This window comes from Ahaetulla prasina, chromosome 1 (assembly GCF_028640845.1).
Source record: "Ahaetulla prasina isolate Xishuangbanna chromosome 1, ASM2864084v1, whole genome shotgun sequence".
Taxonomy (NCBI): Eukaryota; Metazoa; Chordata; class Lepidosauria; order Squamata; family Colubridae; genus Ahaetulla; species Ahaetulla prasina.
The window spans coordinates 23,491,507-23,514,229 of record NC_080539.1 but is presented as its reverse complement, the minus strand read 5'-3'; the positions used below and the strand labels follow the sequence as shown (position 1 = coordinate 23,514,229).

Genomic DNA, 22,723 nt, shown 5'->3' with positions numbered 1-22,723 from the left:
TTATAGAATCTCACCAAGACTGTATGTTGCAATAACCTTCACCATCTGCAATTTTCCAGAGCTCCCTTTTCCAATTTAGAAGTTGCTTCTTGGACTACGTGATCCACAGTCAACTAGAACTCTGGGTTAGGAATTGGAGCTGATAGGAGCTGTAGTTTCCTCTATCTCCCTCTGGGTCTCTGTCTGTCTGTCTGTCTGTCTGTCTCTCTCTCTCTCTCTCTCTGTGTGTCTCACTCTCTGTCTCTGTCTTGCTCTCTGTCTGTCTCTCTCTCTCTCTCTCTCTCATCTCTCTCTCTCTGTGTCTCTCTCTCTCTCTGTCTCTCTCTCTCTCTCTCTGTGTCTGTCTCTCTCTGTCTCTTTCTCTCTCTCTCTCTCTCTCTCTCTCTCTCTGTCTCTCTCTCTTTGTCTGTCTCTCTTGTCTATTTCTCTGTCTCTCTTTCTCTCTCTCTCTCTCTCTCTCTGTCTCTCTTTCTCTCTCTGTCTGTCTGTCTCTCTCTCTCATACACACACACACTAATGCATCTGGAGAAAACCATGCTTGGATTGGTTGTCCCAGGACAAGCTGCATTTAACTCATGATTGTATTAGTTGAAAGAACATCAGGAAGATATCCTAAAAAGAAAGGAATCCATCCATTCCATCTTTCTTAGAGATTGTCTTTCTCACTTTTGGCAACTTCAAGTAAAGTTTGGAATTCCATAATTCTGGGAGTTGAAGTCCACACGCCTTAAAGTTGCTCAGTTTGAAAAACACTCTTATAAGTGAAGCATATTTGAGAAGTTGGAAGATTTCCAATTTTACACATGGGTAGGATGCCATATTTCCAAAGGTGCTTTTTCAGGAGGCAACTGGACTTTCTTGGAGGCAAAGTCCAGTTGCCTCCTGAAAAAGCACCTTTGGGACAACCATGACCTGGATGACTGAGAAACTCTACAGACTTTTGATGCCATATTTCCTATCCTCCGATGATCAGTCCGTTTTGCTGACAGAAAGAGAGTGATAAATATTCATGTGGTGTCCAATCACAATAAAATCACAGTGCTTCATATGCAAAACAAAGGATTTTGATAGGACCAAAAGTGTCATATTCTATACCTTCTCCATAATAAAAGGCCAATAATAAAGATGTATTAAATAAAAGTGTATTTTGGCTGCTTTTCCTACATTATCTCTGTTGACTTTTTGCATCTTTCATCATTCTGGAGGAGGCAAGCCCAAAACTAATATTCGTCCAATGAGGAATGGCTAAGGGAACTATAGTACGTTAGCCTAACAAAGAGAAAACTTGGGGGAGACTTGATAATCTTCCAATACTTGAAGGGTTACCACAAGGAAGAGAAGGTTGATTTGTTCTCCAGAGAACCTGAGGCCAGGACAAGAAGCAATGGGTAGAAACTCATCAGAAGGAGATTCTACCTGGAAATAAGGGGGAATTTCCAGACAGTGAGAAAGATACTATTACTTCTGTGTCAGAAGCATCAGAGTGCTTCTATGGAGAAAGGATTTGCCGGTGGCATCACTGTTGCCCAGGTGGGGGATCCTTTCGCATCTCTGTGAAGTTGCCCCTGAAATGGTACCCATTTATCTACTTGCAGTCACTGTCAGTGTTCCAGAAAAAAAACAAAACCCAACTCCAAGTAAAAACTCTGAAGCAAGCATCTTTCAAAGTTCTATTTACTCGGATAGGTAAACTGGCACATCTGGGAAAACCCGAATCTGAAAGGTCCGGGTTTTCCCTCAGTAAATCAAAAACCCCAAAACCATCCTCTCACTCCTCAGTCGATCACATGCTCCAATCGCCAACCGTCCCATCTCAAGACAGCACTCCAACCACTCCTTCTCCAGATGCAGGATCAGCCTGACCTTGACCGACAGGAAGAATGCTATTATGTCTAAAGACAACCCCTCTACTAAATTCCCCCCCTCCTATTTTTCCCACACATAAGAAAGTGGCAGCACGGAAGCTTCCGGCCTAATATGGCTTCCAAAGCTGACAGTCACTTGCTTTCAAACTGCTGAGTCAGCGGGAGCTGGAGCATGTGATGGGAGCTCACTCGCCCCGCAGCAGCAATGGATCTCAAACACGAGGCCTCAAACGGATTCATCAGCCCAGTGTTGTAACTTTATGACCACTATACTCCTTTATTGAGAATGATTAAATGGATAAAGGTCCTATCAGAAGCTTACCACCCTAGCTTTTCCGTAATATTCTGAGAATAAGTCAGAATAATACAGGAAGTCTCTGACTATTTGAAGTTACAACAGCATTGAACAAAGACACTTACAACTGACCTTCACATTTAAGACTGTCAGAGCATTCCCCATAGACACATGATCAAAATCTGGACACTTGGAAACTGGCATGTATTTAGGACGGTTGCAGCTTTGCAGGGTCAATTGTTTACAACTTTCCCAGCCAGCTTTCAACAAGCAAAGTCAATGGGAAAAAGCTGGATTCACTTAACAGCCGCATGAATTACTTAACTGCAGCAATTTGCCTAACCATGTCAGAAAGGTAGTACATTGAGTGCAACTCCCTTAGCAAATGCTTTGCTTAGCAATGAAAATTATACAGGTAGTCCTCGATTTACAACAGTTCATTTAGTGGCCATTCAAAGTGACGGCATTAAAAAAAGTTTTTCACACCTACAACCATTGCAGCATCCCCATGGTTACACGATCAAAATTCAGATGCTTGCCAACTGGTTCATATTTATGACGATGGCAGTGTCCTGGGGTCAGGTGCTCACGTTTTATGACCTTGTGACAAGCAAAGTCAACGAGGGAGCCAGATTCACTTAGCAACCATGTTACTAAACTTAACAAAGGCAATGATTCACTTAACCACTGTGGTAAAAGAAAAGTCGTAAAATGGGGCAAAATCACTTAACAAATGTTTCACTTAGCAACATAAATCTTGGGCTCAATTGTGATCGTAACGTGAGGACTACCTGTAGCCGCAGTTTGGGGTCGTAAGTCGAGGACTTTCTGTATGTTCTCACTCCCAGCATCTGTGAAATGCACTGTCTTGCTTAGCAACATAAATGTTGGGCTCAATTGTGGTTATAAGTCAAGGACTACCTGTACGTTCTACTTCTGCTCTACCAGAGAAAGGGCTGCAATCTGGATGTAACATGGATCAGATTTCAGTCTCCTCTAGTTCTGAAATTACCTGAACAACCATAAAAATGAACAATGCCCTAATGTCGTGTCCCACTCCTCCGCTGACGGCCGGGTCAGGGAAATCCGAATCAGGCGTGCCTCTGCAGCTCTGCCAAAGTCCTAGCAAAGTTCTCAAGGCAGGCAGGAGACCAGAAAATGATTTCAGCAAGATAAGGTAGACTTTGCCTGACTCAGAGAATGTCAGAAAGCAGATCCTTTATATAGGCCATGGGGTGTGGCTCCATGACTCAGCACTTATCCAGGCCTGCCCCTCCCTTCCTTCTGTTGCCGCCGCCTATCAATTCTCCTGAAGCGAGGGTCACTCCAGTCTGCAGCTGTTGGTAATTGACCTTCCTCAGGCTCACATGCTGTGGGGGAGGGGGAGGGGTCTAGTTGCTCCGTTTGCCTGGGCATGAAGCCAGGGCTGGGGGCTGGAGGCGCTTCTTCTTCCTCAGCCTGTCTGGGCATGGAGCCAGGGTTGGGGCCGGGAGGCATACTAGGACATTCCTCAGCGTTCGGAAGCAGATAAGAAGGCCCCAGCTGCGGGGAAAGCGGACGAGGCACAACACCTAATCCCGTGATGGCAACCTATGGCATGCAGTACCCTCTCTGCGGGCACACAAGCCATCGCCCCAGTTCAGGTCTGCTGCACATACGTGCTCACCTCCCACTGGCCAGCTGGTCTTCAGGTCTCTGCCACGCATGCGCAGGTAGCGGAGTGCATGCCCAGGGGTGCATGTTCATGCGCAGGGGCATGCGGGGGGTCACGCATGCATGCACAGGGAGTGGACCGCATTCACGGGGGTGCATGTGCATTGCATTTTGGGGGTTCAGGCGGATGTGCACGCATTCGCATGTGCGCTTTGGGCACTCGGTCCAGAAAAGGTTAGCCATCACTGCCCTAATCATTAAAGTCCTGCCTGTGTGGCGGCAAATACATAATGCTGAATCACACCACTTTTTCAAGGGCCTTTATTTATTCAAAACAAAAACTGGTAAGAAAAAAAAATGACAATATGGAATACGAACACTGTATTATATAAAAGCACCTTTTAACATCCCCTTTCTGCGAAATGACATATACAGTATTACACGATTGGATGTTGAAACTTTTTTTTTTTAACTAAACACCTGCATTGAAACACTCTATATAATATTTGCCTCCTTTGCCTCCTTTCTACCACCCACCTTGTAAATCAGACTGCAGATCTGTCTTCCTTAAAAGTAGTCAAATTCTATTCAGCAATGACTTTGTTTAGGTCACTGAAAAGTAATTTAAGGCCTATGTACAATGGAAACATCGTTTATACGCAAACTGGCGCCTCGGTGGAATTGAATGACTCAGCCCTCTACCCACATTTAATTGTGAACCAGCCTCAGTACCCCAAAGGAAGTTCCTTTTGAAGAAAGAAAAAAACAATGAGAATGGTTCCAAGAGAAGAGAATGCAGCTCAGGATTGAACTGTGTGGTCCTCGGAGCCCTCTGAACGTGGTTGCTTGCTTGCAGGCGTTTCATTACTTAACTGTAAACAGGAAGTTTACAGGTGGTCCCTGACTTATGACTGTGATAGAAGTTGAACTTACAGTTTTTAATTCGTGCCTGTCATTAAGTGGGCCAAATTAAGTAAACATGGCAATCGTAAAGTGAATGCTGCCATCATTCAGCATACTCATCTGCAATAGGTGTTTTGGGTTGGAAATTGTTGGAATTTTTTTGTTTCCAACAAAAAAAAAAAAAGGAAATTGTGGTCAAGTGATCACAGGACACTGCAAATAGCCATAAATGTGGGCCAGTTGCTGAGTGCCCACAATGCAGTCATGTGATCACAGTCTTCCCCCACCCCCAGCATCAGAATTTTGAATCCGGGTCGTAAAGATCTCTCTCTCTCTTTTTTTTATCCATTGTAACTTTGAACAATTACTAAATGACCAGTCTTAAGTGGAGGACTAACTGTAACTTGCCCGGCCTGTTTTGCTGGGAGTGTTTTTTTTTTCTCCTTGGTAGTCTCTCAATTGAAGTATTGTTTTCTTCTTGATTGTTTGCCTTAATAGGAGTGATAGGTCTGACTTCATGTTTTTGTACAAAACGAGCTCAAAATCTTTTTTCAGCAGATCTAAGTCATGTAGCTGACAACTGTTTAGATCGGGGCCTCCAACCTTGGCAGCTTTAAGACTTGTGGACTTCAACTCCCAGAGTTCCTCAGCCAGTTTTGCTGGGAGTTGAAGTCCACAAGTCTTAAAGTTGCCAAGGTTGGAGACCCTTGGTTTAGATAATGAGATGGTTTGGGGCAAACCCCATACTCTGATATGACGTTGCTGCCTGGTTGGGGTAATGAAAAGTCTACAGGCAAACTACAAAGCTCAGAGAGCACCAAGGACTTCACGATGAGAACTGTATGGTTTGAGGGCTACTAAATCTGGTTTGCAAACAGTTGGATGACCACTAGATAGCAGCAAAAGAATAAGAGTTCCCTGTATTCCTTTGAGGCCCTCTAGTGGTCATCTGGCATTTTTGCAACCTAGATTGAATAGCTCCCCTGGACCAACAAACCCGGCCGCCAGAAACGCATGCCAGAAACCAGGCCACACAAACAAGCGAAGCCCCATCCATGGGATATAGGCAGCACATGAAACCACGCCTCCTCCGGTCCACAGAAAAACTTCTTTCCATGGAAGTGATGCCCAAAAGGTTGGGGACAGCTACTCTAGGGCACTTCAAGTTATCATTTTGCCTCCTGTGTTTCCCATAAGCTCTGTGTTGGCTATGCCCATGCCGGTTGGGAATTTGGAGAGATAAAGTCTAGTATAAGTGAAAGATACCAGATTTGGAGAAAGTTGCTTCAGTATTTACTGTTATAAAGATAAACAATCACCCTCTTTCTAAATAAAAGGAATAGGTCAGTAATAAATAAAAAGTAGCATCTCTATCACGTTGAGTTGGACTATTACTAACCAGACACATCATATCATTTTCTTGACAACCACACTAATGTGGCTTACAATTGCTTTCTTTGGGAATTGTTTTCCTTAAGGCTATTTTACAGTTCTGAAATGTCCAAATGGTTTTCTATGGAAACACTAACTTGGTTTAAGTTATAGCCATGTTGGCGCAGTGGTTAGAATGCAGTATCGCAGGCTAATTCAGCTCATTGCCAGCAGTTCGATCCTGACCGGCTCAAGGTTGACTCAGCCTTCCATCCTTCCGAGGTCAGTAAACTGAGGACCCAGATTGTTGGGGGGGAAATGGTGACTCAGTAAACCACTTAGATAGTGTTGTAAAGCACTATGAAGCAGTATATAAGTGCTATTGCTATTACCCATCCTTATTTTTTTCAAGCTTACTTAAAGGCAACTCGGTGTCGCCAGCTGTCATGATGATAATTATCATGACAAATATATTTGTTCAGCTAGTCCTCCTCATCCTGACAAAAATCCTACCCATAACCTCTGTTTTGAAGGCAATCTTCCTTTGGGACCATTGTAGTGAATTGTTTCAACTGTTAGAAAGGGGAGTTAGAAAAATCTAAGTGCAACACAAAATGCACTGAATCTCCAGATTCCCTAAATTCCAATTACCATCAGGCCTGCCTGGGTGGCTAAGAGTGAGGGATGCTGGGAGTTGTAGTTTAACAATACATGAAGGTGCAGGTAGTTCTCAACTTATAACAGTTCGTTTAGTGACCATTTGAAGTTACAATGGCACTGAAAAAAGTGATTTATGACCATTTTTTCACCTTTACAACCATAGCAACCTCCCTGTGGTCACGTGATCAAAATTGGGACATTCAGCAACCAGCTGACCATTGCAGTGTCCCAGGGTCATGTGATCCCCTTTTGCGACCTTCTGACAAGCAAAGTCAATGGGGAAGTCAGATTCACTTAACAACCACGTTATTAACAATAGTAGTGATTCACTTAATAACAGTGGCAAGAAAGGTCGTAAAAAGGGGCAAAGCCCATTTAACAAATGTCTCACTTAGCAACAGAAATTTTGGGCTCAATTGTGGTCAAGGACTACCTGTACATATGTTTACATATTCTCCAGTCCTGATAAAACCTTAACTTTTATCAGGTTCGCCTGATCCGCCAATTGCGTCCCTTCCTGGACCGGGATGCCCTATGCATGGTCACTCATGCTCTCGTTACTTCTCGCCTGGACTATTGCAATGCTCTCTACATGGGGCTCCCCTTGAAGAGCACCCGGAGACTCCAGCTAGTCCAGAATGCGGCTGCGCGGGTTATTGAGGGAGCCGTTCGGAGCTCCCATGTAACACCTATCCTGCGCAGACTGCACTGGCTACCTGTTGTTTTCCGGGTGCGCTTCAAGGTGTTGATTATATTCAAAATAAGTATCAGATTAAAAAATATCAATTAGTTTTTGAGTGAAGTTAGGAATTATTATGTATTAGTTTAAGAAAGAAGGGAATTGATAGTGTGATGGTGTGAAATGGAATATGTTTTATGTTATATTTTAGATTATGTTTGTTAGTTACAATACCCTGTATTCTGTTCTGGGAAGTCTCGGGGAAGGAGGCGGGGAAGGGGAAGACTATAAATTGATTGGTTGCCATTGTACAGGAATAATGGTAGAATTAAACAAGTTGGAATGGTGTAATGTCGGGACTGCTCGGCAAACACTCCCGAAGGGAAAGGGTAAGGAAAGAGGAGTAAAGAAGGAAGAAAGTAGGTAGGTAGGTGGGTAGGGAGGAAAGAAGGAGGAGAAGAAAGGATAGGAGGAGGAGAAGAAGGAGAAGATAGAGGGTTAGAAAGGATGGTAGTGAGAAGTGGGAAAGAGGAGGGGAAGTAGGAAAGCGAGGAGAAGGTGGTGGGGGAAGTTTAAGAAGGATGAGAAGGGAAGAAAGGACTAAAGGGGGGAGTGGCAGTCGAGCAGCCCTGACTGAGTATAATTTGAGTATAGGACTGATTGTTGGATAAGTGATTGTATTGTACACTGGTCAAATTGTGGGAATTATTATGGAAAAATAAAAAAATTTTGCAAAAAAAAAAAAAAAAGGTGTTGGTTACCATCTTTAAAGCGCTCCATGGCTTAAGACTGGGCTACTTACGGGACCGTCTACTGCCGGCCTCTATCTCCCAGCGTCCGGTGCGTTCCCACAGAGAGGGACTCCTCAGGGTGCCGTCAGCCAAACAATGTCGACTGGCGGCCCCCAGGGGGAGGGCCTTCTCTGTGGGGGCTCCTACCCTGTGGAATGAGCTTCCCCTCTGGCTTCGACAACTACCTGATCTTGGGACCTTTCGCCGCGAACTTAAAACCTATTTATTCCGTTTGGCTGGACTGGCCTGATTTTAAATTCTAAATTTTAAATTTTAATTGTGGGTTTTAAATTTCTGTAATTTTTATGGGGTGTAATGTTATTTTAAATTTTCTGGCAAATTTGAATCAGTTTTTTAAGGGTTGTTTTAATTATGGTGTATGTTTCTATTTGTATTTTATTTGCCTGTTCACCGCCCTGAGTCCTTCGGGAGAAGGGCGGTATACAAATTAAAACATTATTATTATTATTATTATTATTATTATTTTTGGGGGGATGGGGTGTTAAGATTTCATATATTCAAAGGTACAGGGGATTAAACCTGCAGGTACTTATTTATCAGTACACGTATAATTGCCTAAATTATTGTTTTAGTATAAATAGAAGAATACCTAAGTAACAAGTAGCCAAGTAACTTTGTCTCCACTAGCTCAGTGGTTTATTCAGAACTATTCAGGTTTCTCCCTTCTTATTTCTTCCTCCTGAAACCCAGTTAGGCTGGAGAACCCTTAAAATAAGGTAAAGGTAAAGGTTCCCCTCGCACATATGACTCCAGGGGGTGGTGCTCATCTCCGTTTCTAAGCCAAAGAGCCAGCGCTGTCCGAAGACATCTCCGTGGTCATGTGGCCGGCATGACTCAACGCCAAAGGCATACGGAACGCTGTTACCTTCCCACCAAATGTGGTCCCTATTTTGCTACTTGCATTTTTTACAATGCTTTCAAATTGCTAAATTGGCAGAAGCTGAGAAAAGTAATGGGAGCTCACCCCGTTTTGCGGCACTAGGGATTTGAAACACTGAACTGCCGATCTTTCGATTGACAAGCTCAGCGTCTTAGCCATTGAACCACCATGTCCCTTTTAACCTTAAAATGCAAGATGCTAAAAGGCAAATTCTATTCACCTTGGCTTAGCAACGTTTGGTAAGCCAGAAATTCCCTACCCTTGCAACGATTTTAGAGGGGAACTTTCACCCCAAAACTACATTCTTTCCACCTTTTATACGAATTGTTGAGTTGTTATCATTTTTTTGAAAAAAAGAAGAAAATAATACAAAGAAAACAACCTTAACCTGCCTTATTTCTGCTGATTGCACCGCTGGGCCGAAAAAGTCTATGCACTAGAATATTCCCTTGCAATCTGAGTTAGATCTTGAAGCAATGCCTATTTTGATTGATTGATTGGATTATGCAGCCTTAAGGTCTGTCTGATTACGCAGCATCAGACAGACCTTAACCAGGATGATCTGTCTCGGGCCTAGCCCTTTGGGCAGTGGTGAAATCTGAACCGGTTTACTACCAGTTCGGTGGCTGCGCATGCGCTCTGCACACAAAACGCGTGCTGCACAAGGTGCGCATGTGCACAAGTGCAATGCACACCAAAAGGAGGCATGGGAAGGAAGGTAAGTAGAACAGCACGCGTGGGGTGTGTGTGAACAGCTGTGGCGCGGGATCGTCGGAGCCTTTTTTTTTTACTTTTTTTAAAGCATTTTTTTACTACCTATTCGGGCAAATAGGTAGTAAAAATATGCTTTTAAAAAGTTTTTAAAAAAAGGTTCCGACGATCCCGCGCCACAGCTGTAATCGTCAGAGCCTTTTTTTTTTTTTAAACTTTTAAAAGCATTTTTATACAACCTATTCCTACCATTCGGGTGAGAAAAGCGAGCAAACCGGAAAGAAGCAGTAAGTGGGTGACCGGGCAACTTGGGGGGGTGGTATGGGGGGGGCAGGGATTTTTCTACCAGTTCTCCGAATCACCCGCTGCCATCAGTACCGGATCGACTAATCCGGTCTGAACCGGGAGCATTTCACTCCTGCCTTCAGGTCTCCCAATGATGCATCCATCCATAGCTGTAATCAAGTCCATCCGCCTTGTAGCTGGTTGTCCTCTTTGTCTTTTTCCTCCCCACCTTTCCCACCATTATGACTTCTCAAGGGAGCTGGGTCTTTGCATAATGGCATACGAATTTCATTAGACAGCTGGTGACAAAGGGGAGGGTGCCCTGGAGAGCCTTTTGTTTGTAAGGCATCACATTTTTATCTGGAGCCGAAACACAGCTCAGTAGCAACATGAGAAAGGCTCAAACTATAACTTTTTGCTCTCTTCCAACGTGAGTATAAAGCACACGCTCACTGTGACTCTGATTTTGATTTCTGGGTATATTGGGCTGCAGCCGTGCACTGTGTCTAAAAGTTTTTTAAAAAACTGTTTAACATTTTGGTACACATTTGATCCTTCATTCCTGCAAATCCAAAATGTCTTTTTAAAAATAATCTATTATGGCCACTTTTTCCTCCTCCACCTGGAAAGATAGGTGTTGAATATTTTGCTGTTCTACATGTCTGGTTTCACTCTTCCAGCTTCACCCAGTATCCCGTTCCAGGTATTCTGAGGCTATGCTGTTTTCCCAGCTCCAGCTACCAGTTTACTCTGACCCTTCCATCTATCCATGGAGCACAAACCATCCTTACTAAAAAAAAGTTAAACTTTGCACACCTGAAACTTATTTTTGTCCAGAAGAATGAAGAAGACACATTTGTCCTGAGGAGCCACCATAAAAACCAGTACATGCCAAAAGAAGAAACTCTACATTCAGGAAAAAAAACAAAAACCAATATCAAAATGACAAGACTAGAAAATACATCATATGCTGGGATAAAAGATTTCTGGAGATCTGTCCTGGATCTGTCCAAAGTGTCTTATGGGGGGACTTGCTCTGAAAAATACACCATTTCTGGTTCATAAACTAACTGTACACTGAGATGGTCATGCTTCAGATTTAACTTGAAAATGATGCTTGCAGGAATGAGAGCATAGCACTTGTCTGTGACCTTTTTAAAGCAGCTATATCTTTTTCCAAGGTCACATGGTAGGCACAAGGGGTAGCACAAGAGCTCCCAGGAAAAGATATGGGTGCTTTAAAGAGCTGCAGCAGGCAAATGCTACTATCTGTACTCCTGTATCCTCTGAAGCAACTTTTTGGAATTGAATTTGAAGCGCTGCGGAGCCCAGGTAGAGAGACGTATTTGCTGGCGATCACACGGACAAATTCACTGAGAAGACAACATTCTGCAGGAAGATTTTGGACATGCACCAGGGAAGTTCAGTTTCTTACAATTGGTGAGGACTCGGAAGCCTACGAATTTCATCTGGAAAACAAAACAAAATACAGCTCTAAGCAGCTTTGGTTGTGATATATCTACTGTAATACTAGAACAACTTAAGAAACTTTTTAAAAATATGGCTGCATTACTCATCCCATTAAGCCGTAAGCAGTTCTGACTTAGGAGGTTACATCTGTGGGTGTGCAAAGCGGATGCACTCCACCTCATGTTTGGGTTTTGCACCACAAAGATAACACACTCTGGGAAAAGTCAAGGTAAGCCCTTGATTGTGATGGTCTTTCTGCCTTAAAGAAAATGAGTTCATGAAGCACAGAAGCTTTGTTAGGTGAACTTTATCGTCACATCAGTAGCTCAGCTGGAAGGAGGGCACCCCGGCGTTGCACAGAGATGCTTTCAGGAGGGATGTGGGGAGGGGTGGGCTGCTGGGGGTTCACAGGGATTCGGGAGAACCTCTAGATAAGATTCTGTGCAGTTCGGAGAACCCCCAAATCCCATCCCTGGCTGACCCCGCCCAGCCCTCCTCTCCCCTCCCCGGAGTCCCCACATAGCCTGTTTTGTACACAGGTAAGTATGCAGAACTTATATTACATTCTGTATGCAGAAGCTCGGGGAAGGCATTTGGTAATTCAGGGACTACCGAAACTTCAGGAAGGCCAGAAATGGGCTCATTTCCGGCCTTCAGAGCCTGGGGAGGCCGTTTTTGCCATCCTGGAGGCTCGAGAAAAGCCTCCAGGTCTGGGGAGGGCAAAAGCAAACGCCCCGCCATGGTGCAGGAAGCTGACTAGGCCACGCCCACCATGGCCACACCCACCCAGCAACCGGGCAGAGAACCCCTTGCTAAAAATTTTGAAGCCCACCTCTGGATGTGGGCTTTAAGATTCATCCATGCAAAGCACCCCATGAAGTTTTGACTCCTCTTCGGTTTTAAAAGGAGGAGACTGATAGTGCCTTTGGCTGACTCCCCATATTACACTATGACAGGGGTCTCCAACCTTGGCAACTTTAAGCCTGGCGGACTTCAACTCCCAGAATTCCCCAGCCAGCAAAGCAAAGCAAAGCTGACTGGGGAATTCTGGGAGTTGAAGTCCTCCAGGCTTAAAGTTGCCAAGGTTGGAGACCCCTGCACTATGGCATAATGTTCTTTGCTTATGTCAATGGGCTGGGAAGTGGCTCACCAGGCTAATGCAGCCTGTTATTAACACACAGCTGCCTGCAATTACAATTACTGCAGGCTCGAGTCCCACCAGGCCCAAGGTTGACTCAGCCTTCCATCCTTTATAAGGTAGGTAAAATGAGGACCCAGATTGCTGGGGGGGCAATAAGTTGACTTTGTATATAAATATATAAATAGAATGAGACTATTGCCTTACACAATGTAAGCCGCCCTGAGTCTTCGGAGAAGGGCGGGATATAAATTCAAATTTTAAAAAAAATGTGATGCACCAGCCTCCACAGGAAAAGGAGAGGTAAAAATCGGGAAGAAGATGGGCAACATAAGCAGCCTCCAGATTTTGATCCCCTTGCAGACCCTTCCAGTCAAATTTAAACCTACTCATTATAGCTCAACAATAGGTCTGCACTTCTCACAATGGTTTATTCAACAAATTGTGGCTCAAAAGTTTGTTTTGGCTTGGGAATACTGTCTGAATCCAGCCACCCTGGTTAACAAAACTGTCGTTTCAGGTTTTGTATGATATGTGAAGCCAATCCGTTGAAGCTTAGAGAACAAAGCATGGCTTAATTTATTACGGGAACCCAGCCATGGACTCTGGTGGCTAACAATGTAAGGAAAGGATTGGAAATTCTCCATACTACGGTTGCATCTGCAGTAACTCAGTCATGGGTCATCTGAGCATTGTAATCATTTACTCTGTACATGGAAATATCATTGCTAATTATCATGGTTCCAGTTACCAAATGCCAAGAACAGGGCATGCTTCTTAAATTTGATGTTCTTCAAAATTATTTAGTGATTTATTAATTTTTTTTTAGATTGCCCATCTCCCCTATAAGGTGACTCTGGGTGGCATAAAAGATATTTGATGATTACTTCCAGAATCCCCCATCAAGCCTTATTTGGGATTATGAAAGTGGTAGTCCACCAAATGTTTAGGATTGCAGATTTGGGAAGATTATCCTACACAAACACAAGTAACCAGTATGAAGAAGAGGTGCTTTGCAGGTCAAACCAAAGGGTCCATTGAGTGATTGGCTGCATCCTTTTTTGGAAGCCCAATGTAAAATACAAAAACAATAATTTTTGCCCAAAATGGCCCCTAGCAATTAGTACTTGGAGACAGACACTTCTGAACAAACAAACAAAAATCCGTTTAGAGATCATGACTAAGAGAGACAGATTAAATTAATCTCCCCCATGAATGGCTCTAATCAACTTCAGAATATTTTATTCACCAGTTCTTTGACTTCACCAAGAATTCCCCATCAGTATATACAGATAGTCCTCGATTTACAACAGTTCATATAATTACCGTCTGTAGTTACAACAGCATTGAAAAAAGTGACATATGCAATGGTGGGCTGTTGCCAGTTCAGACCCGTTCTAACGAATTGGTAGTTCTGACCATTAGCTGACCCCGCCACCCGCTCCTGCCCTATCCTGTCCTATATTTCCATCTTTCTGGCTCAGCTAATTTCTACGCCTCTGCTGTTCTACTTACTGGGGCTGCCTTGGAAGGTAAGCAGCTGAGCTTCAAATTGCTGTATTTTGAACACTGAGTACAAGCGTGTTAGGCGTACACGCACAGCGCACACTCACAGAACCTGTTGTTAAACCGGTTGAAGCCCACCACTGGACGTATGACTGTTTTTCACACTTATGACCTTTGATTTACTTAACGACTGTGGCAAGAAAGGTCGTAAAATGGGGCAAAAGTCACTTAACAATGGTCCTGCTTAGCAACAGAAATTTTGGGCTCAATGGGAGTCATAATTTGAGACAACCTGTGTTCTCTTTTGTACTTGCTGCATGATAGAATGGCTTGAAACAAATCTTAAACAGTTAAAAAGGAAAACAGCCACTTTCTGTGCGGTTCATAAACCAACTTCCCATCCCTACCTTCAGCACAGCATCACAGCAGATGGCAGAGGGCACCAGCGTCTTCCGAGTGATCGCAGTTGTGCACATTCCAGCGGATATGAGAGCAACGCAGGAGAGACGCTTCGTCTCCTTTGCACTTGAGGTTGTCCAGGAAAATGTATCCTTTGCCCTGGCCGTACTGGGCTTCTCCGAAGGCTGCTAAGGCACCTCCACAGCCAAGCTGCCGACATACCACTTTCACATCCTTGAGATCCCACGCATCGTCACATACTGTCCCCCACTGAGACAGGTAAAACATTTCCACCCGGCCTTCACAGCGATGGCTGCCATTGACCAGTCGCAGAAAACCTAAACATTGGAATAGGAATAGGAGTCCTCTTTTTATTAAACTAGACATGCCGAGTTCCTGCAACCGTTCTTCATATGTTTTAGCCTCCAGTCCCCTAATCATCTTTGTTGCTCTTCTCTGCACTCTTTCTAGAGTCTCAGCATCTTTTTTACATCGCGGCGACCAAAACTGAATGCAATATTCCAAGTGTGGCCTTACCAAGGCATTATAAAGTGGCACTAACACTTTACATGATCTTGATTCTATCCCTCTGTTTATGCAGCCCAGAACTGTGTTGGCTTTTTTAGCAGCTGCTGCACACTGCTGGCTCATATCTAAATGGTTGTCCACTAGGACTCCGAGATCCCTCTCACGAGTACTACTGGATTACTGGAGATAATCCAATGCAGCTCCACATATGGCCATCAGAACCTAGCAACCCATATCCACATGGTGTGTTTGGATAAGTTACAACTTTGTAACAGTGATGGCGAACCTTTTTGGCACTGAGTACCCAAGCAGGAACATGCACGTGCCAGAGCCCTGGGCACTCAAAGACCACACAGAGGTGGCATACAGAGCCCTCTCTGTGGGAACGTGCACGCACATGGGCGCCAGCCAGCTGGTCTGCTGGAGCACCGGAAACCCAAAGACCAGGTGGCCGGCAGGCATGTACACACTGGAGACCAGAAGAGTAGCTGGCGATGATGCGCATGCCCACAGAGAGGGCTCTGCGTACCACCTCTGGCACATGTGCCATAGGTTCGCCATCAAGAGCTTAGCATGTTGTATGAGCATAACCCATTAGATCAGTTTGTGATTGTAGGAGATGACCAGGCTGAGCCCGAAGGAGGGGTCATTACACTCACACAAGAGACCTAAGTCCACCCCCCACCCACCCGTGAACTCTGTTGATTCTTACTTAGGACCAATTTGCCTTGACATTTAGTACTTCAGATTCTTATGTATTTTATTTTATTTATTTATTTTTATACTTTTATACCGCACCATCTCCCGTAGGACTCAGGGCGGTTCACAGGCATATTAAAATACAACAATAATAAATAAGCAATTTAAAACCCAATTAAAACAAAATATTTCAATCGCCAAATAACTAAAACGGTAAAAACCGGTTAAAACCCATTAAAATTAACTAAAATATTTTATTCTTAGGCTAGTCCAGCTCGTTGAAATAATAAAGTCTTCAGTTCACGTCTGAAGGTCTGGAGGTCTGGGAGTTGCCGTAATCCTGGAGGAAGCTCGTTCCACAGGGCCGGTGCTGCCACAGAGAAGGCCCTCCCCCTGGGGGTCGCCAACCTGCATTGCTTGGTCGACGGCACCTGGAGGAGGCCCGCTCTGTGGGAGCGCACCGGTCGTTGGGAGGCTATCGGCGGCAGGAGGCGGTCTCGTAGGTACCCCGTATAGGTAGCATGAAACAAACTAATAGTACTTTTAAACTCCATCCTAGTTTCTTGTGCCTAATAGTGGTCCAGCATATTAGAAGAACTCCCCAAATAGCTTAATTCACCAACCAAATTATACCTATTGCGTATACCTTTTCACTGGCAGAGGCACCGCAGGCCCGTCCTTTGCTGTTTGCAGGGCGGCCCTGCGGGCCAGATCTAAGCATCAGGGAGGCCGAGTCTGGCCCGCGGGCAGTGGTGAAATTCAATTTTTTTTTACTACCGGTTCTGTGGGGTTGGCTTGGTGGGTGTGGCAGGGGAAGGATACTGCAAAATCCCCATTCCCTCCCCATTCCTGGGGGAAGGATATTGCAAAATCTTCATTTCCCACTCTGGGGCCAGCCAGAGGTGGTATTTGCTGGTTCTCCAAATTACTCAAAATTTCCGCTACCGGTTCTCCAGAACCTGCTGAATTTCACCCCTGCCCGTGGGCCTTGAGTTTGACATCCCTGCTCAAAGGCAAGAACAACATCAGATGCTAAGAGCAGCCGGGGGTTTACGTACCATCTTTGGGACGAGTGGTGGTTGAAGTTGTGGTAGCAAAAGTATCTTCTTGCAAGGAAGCCCCTAATTCTTCTGCACCTGCAATCCAGGGGGGAAAAAAGGTACAGACTAGCAAAGAGGAACACAACAGATGCACGATCAATTAGTCAATCTTTTTTTTTTTTTTTTTTTATTCAAAAAGTTTTACAAAATTTTTTCCCCTTTCCCCCTCCTCCCCCTCCTCGCAACCCCTCCCCGACTTCCCGGAGCGAGCACAAGGTATAGTTAAAATAAAACAAACATATGCTAAAAAGTTTTCGTCCCAACTTAATTATACTCCTACAATCATCAATTCCTAACTTCCCCCAAAAGCAATCAAAAATAATACATCATAATCATTCAAAAACAGTCTGATAACTCTTAGTCTGATATCTACGTTGAATATAGTCAATCCATTTTTTCCATTCCTTTAAGTATCTTTCTTGCGTATTGTCTTTCAAAAGGCTGATATCTTCGCCATCTCAGCCAAATTGGCAACTTTCAATATCCATTCTTCTATTGTAGGTACTTCTTTTTTCTTCCAGTATTGTCCTATTAGTAATCTTGCTGCAGTTATTAGATTTAAAATCAATTTAGTCTCAATTACTGTACAATCCGTAATAATTCCCAACAAAAAAAATTGCGGCAGGAACTTTATCTTCTTTTTCAAAACATTTTGTAAGATCCACCAAATTTTTATCCAAAAGGCCTTTATATCCTTACAAGTCCACCAAATGTGAAAATATGTAGCGTCATCACAATTACATCTCCAACATTTTGCTTGCATATCTGGATACATACACGATAATTTTTTAGGATCTAAATGCCATCTATAAAACATTTTATAAAAATTTTCCCTCAAATTCTGTGCCTGCGTGAATTTAACATTTCTAACCCAAATTTTTTCCCAAGTTTCCAATAATATTGGCTCCTGAATTCTGTTTATCACTTTTGAGAGCAAGAATGAGTGCTTTTTATGGAAGAGGCAGAGATGCCTACTAAAAAACAAACAAACCAAGAAGACCTGAGGGGGGAAAAAAACCTATTATTGAGGCGAAACTATTATGCAATGTTTCAATTTTCTCCACTGCCATGGTTGACTTTTTCTAATAAGAAAAAGAAACCAAACCAAAAAAAAAAGGCCAGTAGCAGTGAATTGATCATCTGAACTCTCTCATCCTGTGGTATAAAATTCCACGAACAAGGCAGAAAATTGCAATGGCTATTGAGTGCCTGTAGTAAAAAGTTATTACAGCTATCAGATACCACTGATTAGTCAATCTTGAGATACAGTTCTTTGTTTTTAAGAGCATGTTTTAGCCTAGTCTTAATTAGGACTGGTGTCCAATGCATCTGTAGATATCTCTTCTGGGTCCTCTCACACTCCCACCTTGCCTTCCATTGAGGACCTGTATACTGCATGAATCAAAAAGAGGGCTGTGAAAACACTTACAGATCCCTCGTATCCTGGACATAAACTGTTTCAACTCCTACCCTCAAAACGACGCTACAGAGCACTGCACACCAAAACAACTAGACACAAGAACAGTTTTTTCCTGAACGCCATCACTCTGCTAAACAAATAATTCCTTCAACACTGTCAAACTAGTTACTAAATCTGCACTACTATTAATCTTCTCATCGTTCCCATCACCCATCTCCTTCCACTTATGACTGTAACTTTGTTGTGTGTATCCTTACAATATATCCTGTAATTGATTGTTTCCTGATTGTTGAATTGCAGCCTATGACTATCATTAAGTGTTGTACCTTGATGAAGGTATCTTTTATGTACACCGAGAGCATATGCACCAAGACAAATTCCTTGTGTGTCCAATCACACTTGGCTAATAAAGAATTCTATTCTATTCTATTCTATTTCTTTTTTTAGAGAGAGAGAAAAAATCTTTTTAATTCAAAAGTAACAATATTGGAAGCAGGTCAAGCAAATCTATAAACTCCAGCACCACGCTGGTTTGCAAATTTACCTCTGGTCTCTGCCCAAGCACCCTAATCTTTCCCTAGGGAACAGGGAACGGCTGCAGCTGAGTGCTTTCTTCTATAGCCCACCGGCCCAGAAAAAAATAATCAAAGGTAAAAATGAAGCAACAGGAAATACTCTCAAGAAGAGGAACTGCTTGGAGCAACTTAGCAGTTTTGCTTTGGTAAGTGACTGTTTTTGTAACTGGCCATAGCGCTCAAGAAAATGCTTTGGGAATCAGCCAAATGGAGTACTCATAATATGATCTGAATATTTCACATACGTTAGAAGAGGTTGTCTACCTGTGAACTGAGCATTTACATTTTTCTGAACAGCAAATTAAAGGCAGAACATGCCTTATTTCTTCAGTGAGAAAGCTGAAATGGGGTTTGTGATCCACTTCATACATACACACACACTCACAAACACACCCATTTTGTTGGGAGTTGTAAAGGTAAAGGTTCCCCTTGCATGTATGTGCTAGTTGTTCCTGACTCTAGGAGGCAGTGCTCATCTCCGTTTCAAAGCCGAAGAGCCAGCGCTGTCCGAAGACGTCTCCGTGGTCATGTGGCCGGCATGACTAAACGCCAAAGGTGCACGGAATGCTGCTCTCTTCCCACCAAAGGTGGTCCTTATTTTTCTACTTGCATTTTTTACCTGCTTTCGAACTGCTAGGTTGGCAGAAGCTGGGACAAGGTGTGGGAGCTCATCCCATTATGTGACACTAGGGATTCGAACCTCTGAACTGCTGACCTTTTCGATCGACAAGCTCAGCGTCTTAGCCACTGAGCCACGTGTCCCTGTATACACGCTGCAATTTCACTCCTGAAGCAGCGAATAGGAGGGGGTCAATCATGATGAACCTTGACACTACCATCTCTCACCTCTGCAGAGGACGCCAGCATCTTCGTGATGCCCACAGTTATGTTGTCCCCATCCCAGGTTAAAACAGTTGGTCAGCTCAGTCTCTGTGCCAATGCAATCCACGTTGTCCAGAAGGATGGGCCCACTGCCGTAGCCGAAGTAGCCCAGCACGGTAGCCCCAATGGCTGCACCGCAGCCCAGTTGGCGGCATACTACCTGTGCATTGGGGTAATCCCAGTCGTCGTCACAAACCGTCCCCCAGAGGTCCCCATAAAGGACTTCCACTCGACCTTGACAGCTGTTGTTCCCGTTCGCCAGGCGTATGCCGCCACCTGCTGGTCAGAGTGGGAGAAAAAAAGAGACTGAACTGAACTGACATCCATAATGACAAATCTTCAGTGAGGCAATTAATTTGGAAGGAAGGGAGGGAGGGAGGGAGGAAAGAAGGAAGGAAGGAAGGAAACATTCTGAATTCACTCAGGCTGAAGCTATCTTTAGAGAGTTTTTTCGCTCACTTGAGGCTGCAGAAATATTTTGGTGGACACAAATTTTAATTTTGTGTAGATCTCCATGTGGAAGAGCAGACTCCCTTGGACAAAATTGCAGGCATCTGAGCTACCTTCTCTCCCCCCACCCCTCCCCAGTAGTGGCCAAAATTGTGGAAACCTTTTGGGAACAGTGTATTTTTGAGTTTGTTGGCTAATAACACCACCTTTTGGGAGAGTTTCAAGATAATCATATTCCATTGCTGGAATGGCCTGGGAATAGCCCTGACCTTCACCCAATTGAAAATCTATGGAGTCGACTAAAGAAACTTGTTAGTCAGAAGCGACCCAGCAATAAAACCCAGTTAATAGAAGCAATCGTTCAATCTTGGTTTCACATTATAACAGCTGCAGAATTAAAAGACTTGGTTCAATCCATGGGAAGACGTTGTTAGGCCGTAATTGATGCTAAAGGTTACCCAACTAAGTATTAACTGACCTGATCATTTTTGTATATCTCATTTTTTCTATGTGTTTCACTTTTCTTCTTTATACTGTAACTGCTATTCTAATAGCAAATTCTTCATAAAGGTTATTGCAGTACATTCTTGATAAAATTATCTTTCCATTGATATATAATTTTATGGTACTACTCCCCCCAAAAAAGTGGTGTTATTAGCTAGTTTTAGAAAATACACTTTTCCCAAAAGGTTTCTACAATTTTGACCACTACTGTATTTGAGTCTTTCCCCCAGCATCAGCAGAGTTAAATAAACAAAGCTGTAACCTTGACACAGCTGGGAGCAGAGACAGAGTTTTGAAGCTCTATAGACCAGGTGTCTCCAACCTTGACAACTTTAAGACTTGTGGACTTTAACTCCCAGAATCCCTCAGTCAGCAAAGATCTTGGAGGTCTTTAAGTCCAACCCTCTGCCCAAAGGAGGAGTCCTTGTATTATAGCAATAGTACTTAAACTTATATGCCACTTCCCAGTGCTTTACAGCCCTCTCTAAGCGGTTTACAAAGTCAGCATATTGCCCCCAGCAATTTGGGTCCTCATTTTACCAACCTCATAGGGATGGAAAGCTGAGTCAACTTTGAGCCGGTGAGAATCTAAACTGCTAAACTGAGTCAGCTGGCAGTCAGCAGAATTAGCCTACAGTACTGCATTCTAATGACTGCGCCACCACAGCTATCTTGGACAAATCATTATCCAATCTTTTCTTGAAAACCTCCAGTGATGGACCATCCACAATTCTATGAGATGTTCCACTGATTAAAAGTTCTCATTGTCAGGAATTCCCTCCTTATTTCCAAGTTGGATCTCCCTCTGACAAGCTTCCACTCATTACTTCTGTCTTACCCTATCTTGTCTCCTGTTCTTGTTCTACCTGTCTTGATTTTGTTAACCGTTCTTTCCCCATAGATACCCCAGCTGGGTTCCCTTGCTTTAATTCAGTCATCATGAGTAAATTCTTCCCCGTGGCTTGAAAAAAATAAAAATAGTATTGGAGAACTTTTACTTTTCCAGGATGAATCACACATACCCTTTTTTTTGTTTTTGTCCAGAAATGTGAAAATTAAAAGGGCCGCTTATGTCTGATCAATACTCAATTTCTTCTTGGTACAAAGAATATAAAACCTTACTTTTTTCCAACAGAAGAAGGGCTGAAGTCATCACCATCTCAGTTTCAGAGGTAGGCTGGATTTTATCCTCAGTGACTGTAAAGACATGCAATTGTGAGAGAATTCCCATCCTGATATCTATATAAAATGAATGTTAGAAAGATGGACTATTCTCTGTTGTTTAAACCCAGTTGACGGAATCACAGAATTGGAAGAAAAAGACTTCTTCTCCTCTCATGAAGAAAATCCACAACTACAGTAGCCTTTTAGCCTCTGTTTAAAAACTTACACTGAAGAGGTTAAGCAAGGCAACTGGATCCATGATCAAATACAAGGATATTATTAAAATCCCAATTTCCTTGAGTTTAATCCCTTTCTTTGAGTTTAAATTGTTGGGCTCCTGCCTACTGACATCATATACATTATATGATTATTGAGTCCATTGAGTATTACCTAAACCAGGGGTATCCAAAGTTGGCAACTTTAAGACTTGTGGACTTCAACTCCCAGAATTCCTCAGCCAGCAAAGCAAAGCTGGCTGAGGAATTCTGGGAGTTGAAATCCACAAGTCTTAAAGTTGCCAAGTTTGGACATCCCTGACCTAAACAGATGAATACAATAAAATACGTATCTCCTCTTAATGGTTGCTTCTCCAGACCCAGCATTGCCCAATTCCTTCAGTCTTGCCCCCTTTGAAACTTGAGTTTCAAATCTCCTACCAGTTCAAGCCATCCAGTCTAAGCCCTTTCCACTTTTCAATATTCTTCTGAAATTATGATGCCCAGAACTGATAATGATCTTCAAAGATTAAATCACTAGGTTCTGAATAGGCCGCTG

The 22,723-nt window shown here is 43.4% G+C and overlaps 1 protein-coding gene across 1 annotated transcript in view; it reads right to left on the bottom strand.

Moving 5' to 3' along the window:
- Positions 1-14,648: 14,648 nt before the first annotated feature.
- The window catches only part of SSC4D (scavenger receptor cysteine rich family member with 4 domains), a 28,833-nt gene continuing 20,758 nt past the window's right edge, over positions 14,649-22,723 (bottom strand). Inside the window, exons 6-9 of the mRNA XM_058164422.1 lie at positions 21,908-21,982; positions 19,796-20,110; positions 16,913-16,990; positions 14,649-14,965 (exon numbers count right to left, since the gene is read on the bottom strand). Coding sequence (XP_058020405.1) covers positions 14,649-14,965; positions 16,913-16,990; positions 19,796-20,110; positions 21,908-21,982 — 785 coding nt within the window. The remainder of the gene's footprint in view (positions 14,966-16,912; positions 16,991-19,795; positions 20,111-21,907; positions 21,983-22,723) is intronic.